Raw genomic sequence first — 15,797 nt, 5'->3', positions numbered from 1 at the left:
TTCAACACACAAATAAGATGAAAAGAAGAATATTTACGCATGAACTCCCAGTTATTATTTGTTGTTTTAGCAGTGAAGTTTTTTGCACTGTTGGGGTTATTACATGTATTATATCTGTTCTGAATGAATGAAGAATACTAAAATTTAGAAACATATTTTTCAGACACTGCACACAATTGCCATTTATGATGTTCAGAAGCAGAATTTACATGGGAAAATAATCACTGTATCAATGACAATATAGGCAGAAAATAAAACTTGTTTAATACATGTATTATACATTTTACACACAGAAATATTAGGGGCCAAGACAGAAGGATAACATTATGATGGATCTTTGAGAGATGAGGTTCAGAACACTGTCCAATGGCAGCATTTTCTAAATATAATGATGAACCTCTGGATTCCATGAAAAAGCAAGGATTCTTGATTCAGTAAACATCAGTTGTTCAAGATGCTTGTATGATTATATAAACAAAACAATGTTCCATTTCCTTACCAGAAGAGGAGTCAACATTGCTATAGACATTCTCTCCATAGTTCCATTCATCTGTATCTCTTCGCCTACGAACAAGAAGGTCTACTGCATTCTTTAGTCTATCAGGTTTCAACCAGGAAGTTGGCTAAAAGAAAAAATGAGATTTTGGGGGAATAATAACATTACATAAACATTTAAACAAAATAAACATTTGGGAACTGTAGTTAATTTACTTTGAATCTATAAATCTTTGAATCTGCTGTTCTGACTGTTAAAACATTACATGGCATATAAGATTTCTAAAAAGAAGTTCCTCATAAAGGTGAATATTCAGTGGGAAAATATAAATGAGAAATGTTCATTTCAGTAAAATATTTGCACATCTCTGGCACCATAAAATTTCACAGACACATGCAACAGGGCAAAAAAAATCAATTGTCTTTTCATACAGAAAGGGGTTTAGATGTGACAAACAAATTAATCCTTCAAATATTAAAAAAGGAAAAAGTCAAAAATAGCAAACAACAGACGTATGATACAAATTACGCTTCCTCCAGATGAATTTCATTATGTACTCCTTTTTTTGTTGCTTCAGTATTTTATGAAACTGTCATAAAGAATGATTCTTCATGATCTGAAGCTTTCAGTGACTAACTACAATGATTTTTTCGCGGACTACCAGTTACAGTACCCTGAGGACAAGAACAAAGATGGTTCTCAAAATGTTGGTTTTGCTATTAAACCATCTTACACGGATGCTAGCCTGAGAAGAATTCATTATAAATGATTCTTCACTTCACGGCCTCTGCGGAAGAGGCAACAGACACTATAGAAATATTAAACTGTATTAGAACCTTAAGGTTAATCACAAATGCTGAAAAATGGTATGAGATACTTGAAAACTCTGAGTGCACTTACAGACACTTTAGGCCAGGATAGGAAATCCTAAAGTGAGGTACTTTTGGGCACTTAAACCACAGAAGGGTGAAAATCTAGACAGTAAATAAATTATTATTACCTCCTCTATCAGTGCTTGGTTATTGACAGGATCAAGAGCAGCATTGTAGCTATTTTGCTGCATATTTTCTGGCTTCCTATGTTCCTCTAGTGCATTAGTTGCTGGTGTCATACGTTGGTTCAATGAACTTCCACCATGGTGAGCTAAAAGCAACAGCATACAATAATGAGGAAAAAAAGATGGATATTACATAAGTATATTGTTCAGAATTCAATCTGGTGAAAGTTAATTTCTGTTTGCTCAGGAAATAAAAAACTTTGCAGTTATTTCAACCAACTCAATGGAAGGAACCAAAAGAAAAGCTGAAGGAGATCATATCAGTACGCTTGTCACCCCATGTTGCATACTATTGTGAAAATCATAAAGTAAAATAGGGAATTCTTGTTAAAATCTTTGAAATAATGGGCTTGAGCATGATGACATTCTGTTATTATGTTGGTGGTGTTACATGTGGGTTGGTATGTTGAATATTTTATGTTCCATTGTTCAGGACAAAAAAGACATGTCTGACAAAACTTCTATGTAGTAGTCAATCAATGTAAATATGAACAAAAGCAGCCCATTCCCAGGCTACATCACTCTGTAATGCTGAGACTGAAGTATTCTCATCCAACCAACAGTGCTCTAAAATGCTGCTATGTGCATTTTCTTTTTAACTGACCGTACTTGTTTGACATTCCTATTTATGCCACATATAAGATTCCATAATGAGACAAGTTACATATGGCCTGAGAGCTTCAATGCTGGTATCTGAGTTTAGTTCAGTTGTAGTTATCTTCTTTGTGTGTGCCAAAAATCACATGACACATACCACAATATGAGAAATTGAAAAAATGTAATTATAAAAGTAGTGACAGTTAAAAGATTTCATGGAATGAAGAAAGAAGGCATAGAATAACAAGATGATAATGCTGCTGATGACAGTACTGTCATTCCATCTCTACAAATAAAATGGAAACATAACCTTACTTACTAGGTAGCTGTTGAATTAATAAATTTGGCAGGACCTTCTCATGAGGATCTTGCAGATCTTGGTATACGGGTATGGATAAAGCAATGAATGTCAAGAAACTCACTGCTGATGTAAGAGACCAAAGTGTGTGGAAATTCAGTGTGACAAGGCGGTAATCAGTCATATAAACCAAAACAAGAAGTGAAGAGTATTTGATAAACTACATAACATCTATTATAACAATTTCTTTTTCTCCACAAGATTTATGACAATGCTTCTCAAAAGAAATACACATTCTTGTGAAACTGCATGGGCCACAAAAATAGACTGGCCCAGAGAATATGATACTGAAGCAGAGAGATGTTAACGCTGCAACATAAAAATGTCACAGTTGCAGTGCAGTAAGATAATCATGGGTTTCTGTTGATAAACTCAGAAGTACAACAGATGATAATGTCTAAGAAAACTGACAAAAGTGGTTGGGAAGTCAAATATATCTTGCCCATCACACGGACGTTATGGAGTAAACCTAATGCAGGATAGGGCTATGAAAGATTACAAACTGCAGGAAAAAAAATCAGAATTTTATGATGTGACTGTGCTGAAAACTTACAGAATTGCCTGGAAGATCGAGTTTCAGAAGCAGCAAGACGTGTGGCAGCAGTTGCTGACTCCACATGATGCTCCTGGTTTTCCTCAAGGTGAAATATGTCAGGAGAGCAGCAATATGTCTAAAATGTCAAATAAAATGTCTAATAAGGTCTGTAATATTTTTATACCATCAACAACCACAATTTTGTGATGATAATTAGTGACATCCCCACATCCTCACAAATTAGTGATATACTGTTTATAATGGTGTAAAAGACGAAGATTTCTGTCTTCTGGGTTGTTGCGCTGTGTAGTCTGGTCAATGTTTACCAACGTTTCAGAGGTCATACTGCCTCCGGGCGATGAAAAAACATTGACCAGACTACACAGCGCAACAACCCAGAAGACACAAATCTTCATACTCACCGCTGTAAAAACCTCAAATCTTACGGTGTAAAAGACCTACATAATTACACCTAAATTTAGTTTAACAACTAGAATACATAATGTAAAATAAATAAATTGTGGCAGTTGATGGCTATTTCCAGCATTATGATTTATTCAGCCTACCTGTCTTCTAATATTCTAAATGGCAAGATATTGATTATATAAACAATTTCTTACTAAAAGAACATGATATACAAACCTGACATATTGGGCTTTCATTGTCAAAATAGTGATGGAGGTTACTGCTGCCACCCACATTGCTTCCAGATCCCCCAACCAAATGGGAACATTCATGTGGCCTTCCAAGAATGGGAGGAGAGGCTCTTGCAGCACCATTTCCTCTCAATGAGGCAGGAGACAAGAACATTTCTGTGTCTGAGGGACCCTCGGATACCGTGTACTCTGATTTTGTTGTCGATAAAGGATTGTTCAGATTTATGTGGTGGGGACCAACTGATTTCCTAGATAACCCAGGGTCATTGCTAATGGGAGATATACTAGTCAGTCTTTGAGGAGTTCTGGTCTGATACCAAGAACTGGTCATGAGATCCTTAGTATAATATGAATGTTTCACTGAAGGTTTTGAAGAGGGTATGTTTAATGGAAAGGATGCAGGAGACATTGTACTAGTCATAGGTGGTAGGTTAGGATGAGAAGAAAATACTGATTTGAAGGTCAGCGTTTGTGCTGTTGAAACATGGGGACTTGTTTGTCCCACATGCTGGCTGCAGAGAAAGAAAATAAAAAATTAACTGGCATTCATTAGAATATAAAAGTAACAAATATGAATAATAATAATGTATTCTAAATATTAGTTTACCTGTGAGGAATGTCATGGTCTAGTTTATTTCTCTTCTGGAATTCCAAGAAGTACAGAGTGGCCATTGCTACCAAACTGAAAAGACAAATAACTCTGAAAAAGAAACTAATATTTAGGTCTGAAGTATGACAAGCATGCTACTTTCTTATGAATTCATAGTATAGTGGATTGTAGCATGATTCTTAGTAGTACATCTTAGACAGCAGTTTGTTACTGTAAAGACAAATGTTAGAAACCGCATATATCAATAAACAATGAGTTCATAAAGTGTTCAGTTTTAAAAAAAAATATTTTTATTCCCCACACACACACACACACACACACACTTATCATTAAAAATAAATGGTAATTTCTTCATTCATTTAAATTAAAAGAAGCATAAAGGAAGTTCCACTGGCTTACATTTGTAATTAGTTTAGCCCATTTAACCTTCATAAAGCAGCACACTGCATGGCCTTGAAAGACTATTTATAAATGACAAGAATGTAAGATTTCTTGGGGAAGCTTAATGAGTCAGGCTCTTAGCCTTTCATGGAGCTTTGCTTTCATGTCTTCATGAAGCAGTGCCACAGCACAGGGATGTCTTCACTTCTACATACAATGGAAATGTATTTAGCAAATTCTACCGCGTTTTATCTCAATAGTGCTACATTTAACCTTTAAAGCTTTGTTATAACTATATGGACAAACGAAATAAGATATGGCAAGGGAAAACAGAAATTATGCAACAAGGAGCTTCATAATTTGTATTCTAATACTCTTACACTGATTAAATCAATGGGATGGGCAGGACATGCAGCAGACAGAAGAAAATAAAAGATTACATATAAAATTCTGGTCACAAATTTTCATCAGAACAGACCACTTTGGAGGTCTAGGTATAAATGGGAGATCAATATCAAATTTGATCTTTAAGAAATTTGGTATAGAGGCATTGAATGAATTCAACTGCAGGTTCCAGCAGCAGGTTATTTTATATAGGGTGACAAATGTTTGGGTTCTGAAAAAGCAGGAAATATGTGCCCTGCTAGACAACCATAAACATTTCTAGAAAAAACCATGTGTCATGGACCTATATACTACTTACCAGAATGCCATGATGAGTACAAGAATCACTATAGTAATTTGGATAAATTTGTTGGAACACATAAAATCATCTGCATCTAAGCGACTGCATCTTCTATGCTTGAGAGTGGCTCCAGAAAGTTTACTTGTAACTGAAAATAATAATTTTAGTTTTAGCCTATAGCCTAATGAACACTGAAAATCTAGAAATTAATTGTTATGGAAGGAGAGATGAAACCAGCTCTAAGTTGGAGTTCCAAAAATGTGGCAGAAGGCAGGGAATTACAGCTGCAATGAATTAAATGACTGCACTTTAGAACCTGCCACTCCACACTAATGTTATTAATTTTAATTTATATTTCAAATTTTAATCACAACAGTTAATTGGATGTAATTTAATAAAGCATTAAATTATAATAAATCAAATAAAAACATTTGATGTTTCTAGTATTTTATTTATTTCTTATTACATATGGATTGTGGCCTTCTGGATTGTTGCAAGTCTTGTAGGTGGCTAAAAGCATTCACAGGAAACATACCATCTATACAACTTCCACTGCAAATCACCAACAAGACCACATGGCAAGAAATATAAAATATTATACTGATAACCACTGACTTAGCATTTCACTGTCAATATTATCAATTATACTATAACACTCATCCTCATTTGCTCAGTATTCATCAACATACAAGCCACCACTCTTTGAGTTCTGAGAAGGAATTTGTCATGACCTCAACAGTAAAAAGGAACGCTGTTGGAATAAGAAATATTACACTAATTTAGAATAAAAATTAATTCAAGTAGCTCTACTCTCTTCAAATAGGCAAGAAGTCACAACAAAAGTAAAAACTTACAAACACCATAGGACTGATTAGATACTAAATAATTTGTTATGGTATTCTATTTTAGATATTTCCAGTCACAGTGGCAACACAGTCTGAGGTGGGGGTCTAGTCCTCTTGGACACTGTGACCACGGGTTTCAATTCCACTCAAGGCATGGATGTTTGTCTGCATCTTTCTGTGTTGTGCTAACCTGTGTACAGGTAAAGACCTTGCGATGGACTGACCCACTCATCAAAGGAGTCCTACTAAATGTCTAACAGATCAAGAAACCTCCAGAGGGAAGCACCTATGTTCCACAAGGAGTGAAAAGGGTATAAGAAGAAGAAGATTTTAGATATTAATGCTTCATATACTGACCACTAGAAATGCTTGATGATGTGGATTTGAGGCTGTCAATTCGCTTCAGTTTGGCAAGTTTTCGGTTCATTCTCTCAAGTTCATCAATACGAGTCTCCAGATTGTCTGTCACCTTGCATAGTTCTTTTACAGCTCCCACATTCTCCATAAAGATCCTCTCCTGGAATAAGAAACAAAATTAAATCTAAATTTCTCTCAGTGATTAACTTTAAATAGTCTTCTATAGTAACCAGCTAGATGAGTATGAAATAAAACTCTCTGAAACGTTGGAAACAGCAAGTCCCCAAACTGAAGTTTTATTCCATACTGATGCAGCTTGTTTCTGAAGAGTAAATCACTGTAATACATAAATTTCAAATGTAAAAGTTTAGAAGCATTTAGATATAAAAATGCATATATCACATCTCTGAATGTAACACAAATTTCTAATAAACACATTGCAAATAATAGAAATTCAAAGTGGCAAATTTTATACAAAGAAATTGATACTTTCAGTGCCAGTTTAAAAAAAAACATATATGTATAACAGCCATGCAAATTTAATAGAATTTGCAAGTATTATAGCTACTATGTCTGTTATGCGATATTCAAGTATGTATCACTTATATTTCTCAACACCACTGCCCAGAATTTTGTCTCCATTACTAAAGGGTAAGCATACAGTTAACAATTTCTGTGGTGCAAAGAATGTACTGATAAAAACAGCAGAAATGTTAGTATTATTTTGACATTAGTTAGTAACTGAAATTATTAGTTATTTAAACTTTCTTGTAGTGCATCTCTTAGTAAACCTATAAAAAAGTGCATTCCCTGGCTGACAGATGTGGCAGACCACCAGATATATAAATGTAGCCTGAAAATATTGAGTGAAAGCCACTGGATCAACAAGGGGCCTCATTCCTGAGAGGCCTAAAACTGTTAAGACATTCTCTCTCCAGGAGATAAAAATAAAGATATGAAGGGAGACCAATCTGAAAACCTTGAAGAGGCAACCCTTACATCAGACTAGAGTCATTGTATAGCATTACTAAAATGGTTCAGAACCAATTCATTTCTTAGCCACACCATTTACATTAAATATATTCTGATACTATTAGACCAGTTAATTTAAATGTCCTACATATACTGTGCTTAGTTACATTGTATATGGCAGAGAAAATTTAATTTTACCAAATTCTACTGTTTTACATATAGCAATGGGTTAACTTCTCAACTTTAAAACGGACTTTGTATAACCAGGTCCCTGAAGAGAAAGATTACAATAAGAAAGTTCTTGTACATATCCATCATCCTAACTTTAATTAAAAACATGTTAAAGACTGGAATCTTTCTGTCCTCAGGTAAAACTTATTATATTGGACTCTATCTCTAGCAAATGGACTCAACACAGTAGGTTTCATCTTGGAACAGTTAATTTTGGTTCACTTCCAGGGGCATACTCATACGCATGCATTTACTCATTAACCATCTTCATAACTGAGACAGATTCTAGCCTCTGAAATGTTATTTCCAATTAAAATTAGGACAATGGATAATGCCCAAGAAGTCTGTCACTGAAAGGAAATACTTTCTCTTTCTCTCATTCTCTTTTACCCGTAGGTGTCGAGGTTTTTTTTATTCATTTTTGATCTGGACAATGGTAGGACTCCTTGGATGAGTGATCAGCCCGACACAAGCCCTCTACCTATACAAACACAGAAAGACGCGGACAAAAATCCATGCCTTGAGTGGGATTCAAGCCCACAGTCGCAGCAGTCAGGCACACAAGGATCATGCCTCAGACCGCATGGCTACTGCGGACGGCTTGAAAGGAAATAACTATTGTCATAATTCTTCAGATGCAAGAATAAAATAAGTACAAACCTTGTTTACAACTAAGAAGTTATTTATTCGCCGGCCATTTGGAAGTATTATGTCACCTGTAGCATGCACTGCCTCTGGCAGAACCCTCTGTACATCTTGTGCAATAACACCTGTATCAGCAGTGACATTTGGGTCGGCAGCCAGTCCAGCATGGAGAGCAAATTCTGGTGCATACCGGTACCGCACCACGCGCAGCTTCTGAACATTTCGTAGCTGTTCCCGAGTGTCACACTATAACAATATTTCCACATTAATTTACAGTCTTTATACCACTGTTTATAAAATTTGGAGCAGTGGTCCCTGGGGGCCTAAAAATTTCTTTGAGGCAGACTGGATGTCTGAAAATAAACAAAATCTTCAGAGGATATGAAAAAATGCATTAAAGTTCAGTGTCATTCAGGGTATGGAAAAAGAAAATAAATTCCAATCTCAGAATAAAACTTAATATCACGTGAAGTCTGGTTACTAATATGAAAGAAGAAAAAGAAGAAGAAGAAGAGGAGGAAGAAGAAGATGAAGTTTCAGGAGTTAAAACAAGAAGCTGAGAATAGGGAAAACTGGCGAGCTCTTTTTGGGCAGAACAATGGACCTGTCGTCAGACAGAACACTCAATAATAATAATAATAATAACCATGCATGGGGCCTTCTTCAAAAATGTAGAAAAAATGGGCTTGTCAAAAGACCTGACGTTTGCCTTTCTACGGTCGGCTGGACTAAAGTCTGAAACCAAGGGTTTCATCTTAGCGTGCCAAGATGGTGTTGTAAACACACTTGTGTACTGCCAAATGGTGATGGGTGTGGGGGTAGTGGATACTGTCTGCAGGGCATGCCGAATGCAACCAGAGACGTTGATGCATCTTTTGTCGGCATGTAAACATTATGCCAGCTGCGCCTACATTCATCGACATAATGCTGCTTTACGTGTACTCTACTACCACCCCACCCAGCCTCCTATACAATGGGTACCGGGGTCCTTTCCCGGGGGTAAAGCCGGCCGGGGCGTGATGCTGATCACTCACCCCATCTAGTGCCGAGGTCAAGAAAGAGAGGAGCTATACCTCCACTCCCCCCAATCGCCTACATGGCGTATAGCGGGACAAACTTTACTTACTTACTACTACCACCTGAGACACTTTTACGGCATAGATAAGACACCCATTTTGCCGTACGCTCCTGGGGACATTGAGTCCGTTGTTGAGAATGACAAATGTAAAATTTATTGGAACTATTCGTTCCCCACTACCAGGCAGTTAACAGCCACTAAACCTGACATCGTTCTCATCAATACCTCTGGATGCACCATGTATGTCATCGAGTTTTCGGCCCCGGCTGAAACCAACATAGTTGTGAAGGAGGCTGAAAAACGGACCAAGTATCAAGACCTTGTGTTTGAGCTAAGACAGCTGTACCCAGGATTCACTGTCAAATTAATTGTCCTTATAACTGGAGTTCTTGGAGGAGTCAAGTCGTCACTGCTGGCTAACATCAAGCTCATTCCGGCTTGCCAGCGTAATGCTGAAGCATTACTCAGCCGGAAGCAAAAGGCCGTGCTTCTTGGGTCGCTCCGACTACTGCGTGCGCACGACCCCAACTCACTGTAGCCGCCCATCTCGTGGTTTGAGCCGTGACTACAGTTTCATCTGGCCTGCAAGCATTTGAGTTATGACGGCAACACGCCTGAAGTTTTTGGCTGCTTGTGGACCAATTAAACAATTCATAATAATAACAATAATAGAGAGCAGCAAATGACCTCGGATTTGACTTCGACACCAGCTCAGTTGGACAGCAAAGACAGTTGCCCCTCTTGACACTGATGTCAGACCAATTCAAGGGCACTGTTAAGAAGGCTGAGCAAACTTTGTTGCTCAAGCAACATGCAGATAAACCCATGCATGGGGCCTTCTTCAAAAATGTAGAAAAAATGGGTTTGTCAAAAGACCTGACGTTCGCCTTTCTACAGTCGGCTGGACTAAAGTCTGAAACCGAGAGTTTCATCTTAGCATGCCAAGATTGTGTTGTAAACACACTTGTGTGCTGCCGAATGGTGATGGGTGTGGGGGTAGCGGATACTGTCTGCAGGGCATGCTGAATGCAACCAGAGACGTTGATGCATCTTTTGTCGGCATGTAAACATTACGCCAGCTGCGCCTACATTCATCGACATAATGCTGCTTTACATATACTCTACTACCACCTGACACTTTTACGGCATAGATAAGACCCCCGTTTTGCCATATGCTCCTGGGGACATTGAGTCTGTCGTTGCTACAAACAATATGGATCCCAGAATAGCTGCTGCCCTATGTACCTTAGGGACGAGGTCTGTCTCGGGTACATGGAAGTACATACCCCATAAAGTGGTGAAGAGATGGGATAATAATAATAATAATAATAATAATAAGGGGTTAAGGTAATGGGGAGAGGTAGTACCTTTCACCATCATAGTCTGACTATGCTGGACACTAGTCCTCACCCACCCAGGAGTACATGGGTACATGAGTACATACCCCATAAAGTGGAGCAGAACACTTAATAATAATAATAATAATAATAATAATAATAATAAACATGAACACAATCAGTGGCTATACTTGGAAACTCCAGTGGCCACAAATAACCATATTGGCTAAAGTTTAGAAATCACTGATCTAGAAGTTTAAGTAGAAAATTTTATTCCTTTCTCAAACTTTTGTTTCAAAAACAATATTTTAACTGAATCAATAACCACCTGATGATTACAAAGCGGAGGACCATGATATTAATACACAATGTTGGTGTTTGTCTACCTGTGCTATCAGCAGTTACATACACTGCTCTGTGCATTACTTAAACCAATATAAAATATGCAATTGATGTGAAAGGTTTTATCAAATATTCAGTGTTTTTGCAGCATGGCTAACAGTGTATGAGACAGTAATTTCATGTGAAACATACTATTTTGTGTAGTAAAATATCATCCCCAAACCACCAACATCTACCTACAAATACATGCATTGTATGCTTACAAATCCAATCATAAGCTCCACTGGCTATTGTAAGAATTGTGACAGCAGGAATTATCTTCTGAACTGCAAATGTGTTAGGATACCTCACAGTATTATTTTAATAAGGTAAGATCTCACCTCTTGTATGTTTTCCTTGGCCCGCCTGTCACTTGGCTGCACAATATGACCTGTCACCTTCAGGTTACCATGAATAACCATCGCTTCATCAGGTCGATCTGTGTTGATTCCTACTCGACCAGCATGAAAGATAGATTCTGGTGTATGACCCTTTTGCCAGCAAAGTTCTACATCACTCTCAAACTGGCCAGGGTTTGATGCCTGAAACAGGAAAGCCTGGTGTCTTCAGGTACACTGCTCTAGATGGTATGCGGTATAGGAATTTGAAAAGAATTACAGAAACAAATTATGATCCTTATTAGCACAAAATCAAATAAACTTAAGTTTCTTAGACTTGCTAGTGTATGCAAAAACTGACAAAGGCAAACATTCCTTTTCTGTTAGTGTCTTGGTTGACTCATACATTATTATGTAAACAAAAACATATAATGATGAGGCCATTTGTCTGTCTGCATGTTTCTTCTCCAAAACTACCAGATAATTCCAATTAAATATGGTACTAGGGGTTTATGCCAGAAGTTGTAAAGTAAATTTAACTTTGGTCTGTACCTGTCCAATATAATCCCAACTTCACACAAAGCTCAGATTCAAAACTAATAATTCCCTTAAAAAGGTTCATAAAGAGATTAGTACATACATAACATACAGACCTCATTTAGCTCTAAAACCTATATCTGAAACATTTACAGTGCTATAAATATTTTAAAAAATACAATAAAAAATAAATTTCTGATACAATACAGTGTTACCTGTCTTTAACAATGCTAAGAATAAATTTTAAGAATATTATAACTCCAAATTGAAGTACATATTTATTCTCTTTTAACTCAAAAGTTCTTTACTGTTATCACCCTATCCTGTTCAAATCACATCATGACAATACATTTCCTTCAACAGTTATTATCAAGGTGTCTGCAATGGCTGCGCGGTGTGAGGCGTGGGCCTTCTGCCGCTTGGTCCCACTCAAGCCATGGATATTTGTCCGCGTTTTTCTGTGTTGTGCTGTCCTGTGTACAGGTAGAGGCCTTGTGATGGGCCAATCCCTCGTCCAAGGAGTCCTACCGATGTCTATAGATCAAGCGAATGAAAAGTTGGGACCCGCAGTGCTCAGGCACTTGAAGAACGGGTCGTTCCCAGTATCGCAGTTATTATCAAGATTTAATCTATACTTTGGTCTAATGAGTGGCCTCTTTCTATTAAGTTTTCTAACAGAACATTATATCCATGTCTAGTTCCAAATTAGTACAGCAAAACCAAACAGAAAATTTGTAACTGTAGGTTGGAGTAGTAATACTTACCCTGACAATAATACGCTCAGAAGCATGGGATACAATGGGGTAGTTGTTACTGTCTGCACAATGCGCATGGAGTCCCACTACCAGATAGAAGTAGCGCTGGTCAGGGTTTGGCTTCCCTTTCTTACGCATATTGTTGGATGTTGTTTCACTAAAGTGTAAACGTCCAACTGTGACCTTCGTCACCTGTTCTCCTTGCAGATCCACACTGAAATTCAAAGTGACTTAAGTCCTGCAGAACTACAAGCTAATACAGAACTGCTAACAACATTGCAGAGTACTGTGTGCACACAGTTTAACAGTTGTGACAGGTTTGCCAGAATGTAACCTCTGTAATTGGTGCTGGTGATATCATAGTCCTCTGAAGCCAATAAACTTTAACCTATGCACCACAGGCCTACAACCCACCTGCAGCTATTAAAACTGATTTTTTCCTCAGATAAGAGTAAGGGTCTGAGATCACTGTTAGGAAAAATAATGAAGTCAAACAGCTGTGCATTGGCCAACATCCTAACCTAACCAAACCCAACCCAACCCAACCCAACCCAACCCAACCCAACCTAGCTTAATTCTGATGTCTGGAGATATGGACTAGATCTATTGATTGGGTCCAACAGAATAGGTTTCACCTGAAGACTAAGATAGACTCCAATCTTCGAAACATCATGTTTTATTAAAACTTGGATGATGGATAATGTCCAGAAAGAAGTTTGCTTTACCAACCTAACCTAACCTAACCATCAATATTTCAGTCCTGTAAACATGAAAGCCACAATTCTTTATCTGTAAAAACAATAATATATAAAACTGAAATTCTTTTAGCATTTATTTATTGGTAAAATTTTAAAAAAATATATATTATTATATCACAGTGTATAAATAGCAGAGTAGTTCCATCCATATCACACAGCAGTGGAAGTTTTCTGTCTGTAACAGTGAACTGGCTGAAATCTGTTCATGACATGTTAACTTACAGCACAGGATGAAAGGGTTTCTTGCTGCGGTCACTTTGCGATTGCTCCACTTTGATTGTTTGTGTTGGGGACTCCACTTTAACGCCATAGAAATGCAAATGGAAGCTTGCAATTTTCTTGAGGCCTTCAGCAGTCTTGACAAACTGTGCATCACCCTGAAGCTGTGCATGGCATGTGATCTGTATGGAGAAGCGTAATTAATGTTATGGAACATTTAGTGTAAATTTGGCTGCAGTGATCAATTACTGAAGAAATTGTGCAACCCTTCAATTTCTACACATGCATACATGCATTAAGATGATATGTATTAAGAACTATTGATTGATGAAGACAAATATTTAGGTAATAATATCTAATTTTCCTTTAAAACTTATATTATATTTCTTATCACATATCTTTAAATAAAGAAATAATAGTGTTCAATTCGAATTATTATCATCTAACAACTGAAAGATCTTGATGCTGAACACTCACTCCCATCTAGTGCCAAGGTCAAGAATAAGTGGGAGCTACACCTCTTCTCCCCAACACCAAGTGCCTACATGGCGTATAGTGGGCCAGCTTTACTTGACTCTACTGACTGAAGCTAAATAAGTGTCCATCATACTGAATAAGTTTTCAAAGAGAATAAGAAGGGCATGGCATGTAATACACACTGTAGCTGCAATCACAATTTAAGTTGGTAAATCTTAAAGGAAGTTACCATTTAGGAGACCTAGGCATAAATGAGTGGATATTAGGATGGACCTTGAAGATATAGAATGTGAGGAGGTGGAGTGCATTCATTTCACTCAAGATAAGGTCCAATGGCATGCTCACATGACAATTGAGCATACAGATTCCATATAAGACAGAAACTTTATTGACTGAGAGATTATAACCTTCCTGTCATATAAATTAAATTAATATAATTTACTTACATTCCAAAAATCATTCACAGTACAAGTCAAGGATATGTACTTACAGATAATCTAACTGCATTATACATTTCAAATTCCATCCATAACTATGTCCTCTCTTTCTGTTCATCATATACAATCTACAGTACAGGTAGCCCTCGATTTACACCCGGGATGCGTTCCTGGACGAACCAGCGCAAATTGGAACTCTTTTATAATGTAAATCAATGGGAGGTCAATGACACGCATTCCCAGCACCCAAACATTGACGAGTAATATAATGGCATTACATTTAAAGCTCTACATAAATAAAATAAAGGGAATTTAAAAAACATATTTTCTACACTTACAATCGGCAATTCGTTGGTCCTCATGACTGACTGCAATTCTTTCATGTGATTGATGTGTACAGTCATCTCTGCTGTTATGCGATAGTTGCATTCATGTATGACGCCGACCTATAGAAAATCGCGTAGTAAAAATAACCCCCGGTACCTCCACAGAGATTAAATTAGTCATTTGAAAGTTTAAAGGGCCAGGAATGAAACAGCATAAGAGCAAACTTGCATATGCAAAAGTTTGCATTTCACAAACAGCTTTTACTGATTCATCGATCTCATTGAAGCAAATGTGCGTTAACAAAACATACGTAATTGCAGATATGACTGTATTTATAATTTTTATCCAAAATCAGCGATGTAAGTATTACGATTTAGTATAAGAATCAGTACGAGATACATTGTAAAACGTTATAAATAATAGTAAAATATATTTTTTTCACTTTTTGACTTGCTGGTTTCAAAATCGGCGTTATTCTAAATCAGCGAAAATTGAACCGGTGCAGATCGAGGGTTACCTATATATTTTTAAAACCAAATCTGTATTGTATTCATTAACTACTAACATGTTTGCTTACCTGGAAATGGTTCTTTTTCTGACAAACAAAAGCATCATCAGCATTAGAGAAGTTGAATCCTTTGTCTGCATCTACTCTGTAGTGTGGAACAGGGCTGGAAGAGACATTTACACTGTGATAAATAATTAAGTGCTGAATAATTCTCACATAT

The 15,797-nt window shown here is 37.0% G+C and overlaps 1 protein-coding gene across 5 annotated transcripts in view; it reads right to left on the bottom strand.

Moving 5' to 3' along the window:
• LOC110832994 (uncharacterized) overlaps positions 1 to 15,797 on the bottom strand; it is a 116,510-nt gene that overhangs the window by 14,994 nt on the left and 85,719 nt on the right. For 4 of the 5 annotated variants that reach the window (XM_087351230.1, XM_087351228.1, XM_087351226.1 and 1 more), the window contains exons 8-19: positions 15,647 to 15,740; positions 13,832 to 14,010; positions 12,861 to 13,065; positions 11,563 to 11,778; positions 8,441 to 8,671; positions 6,578 to 6,737; positions 5,394 to 5,523; positions 4,307 to 4,381; positions 3,686 to 4,211; positions 3,062 to 3,179; positions 1,497 to 1,639; positions 500 to 623 (exon numbers count right to left, since the gene is read on the bottom strand). In XM_087351230.1, coding sequence (XP_087207356.1) covers positions 500 to 623; positions 1,497 to 1,639; positions 3,062 to 3,179; positions 3,686 to 4,211; positions 4,307 to 4,381; positions 5,394 to 5,523; positions 6,578 to 6,737; positions 8,441 to 8,671; positions 11,563 to 11,778; positions 12,861 to 13,065; positions 13,832 to 14,010; positions 15,647 to 15,740 — 2,201 coding nt within the window. The remainder of the gene's footprint in view (positions 1 to 499; positions 624 to 1,496; positions 1,640 to 3,061; positions 3,180 to 3,685; positions 4,212 to 4,306; positions 4,382 to 5,393; positions 5,524 to 6,577; positions 6,738 to 8,440; positions 8,672 to 11,562; positions 11,779 to 12,860; positions 13,066 to 13,831; positions 14,011 to 15,646; positions 15,741 to 15,797) is intronic. The other variant, XM_087351227.1, reaches the window with a different exon arrangement.

The sequence above is a fragment of the Zootermopsis nevadensis genome, unplaced genomic scaffold, assembly GCF_977971745.1.
Source record: "Zootermopsis nevadensis isolate Lab colony 2312 unplaced genomic scaffold, Znev_1.0 Znev_ptg000018l, whole genome shotgun sequence".
NCBI lineage: Eukaryota > Metazoa > Arthropoda > Insecta > Blattodea > Termopsidae > Zootermopsis > Zootermopsis nevadensis.
The sequence above is the reverse complement of the archived record's forward strand: the minus strand, read 5'-3'. Positions and strand labels throughout refer to the sequence as shown.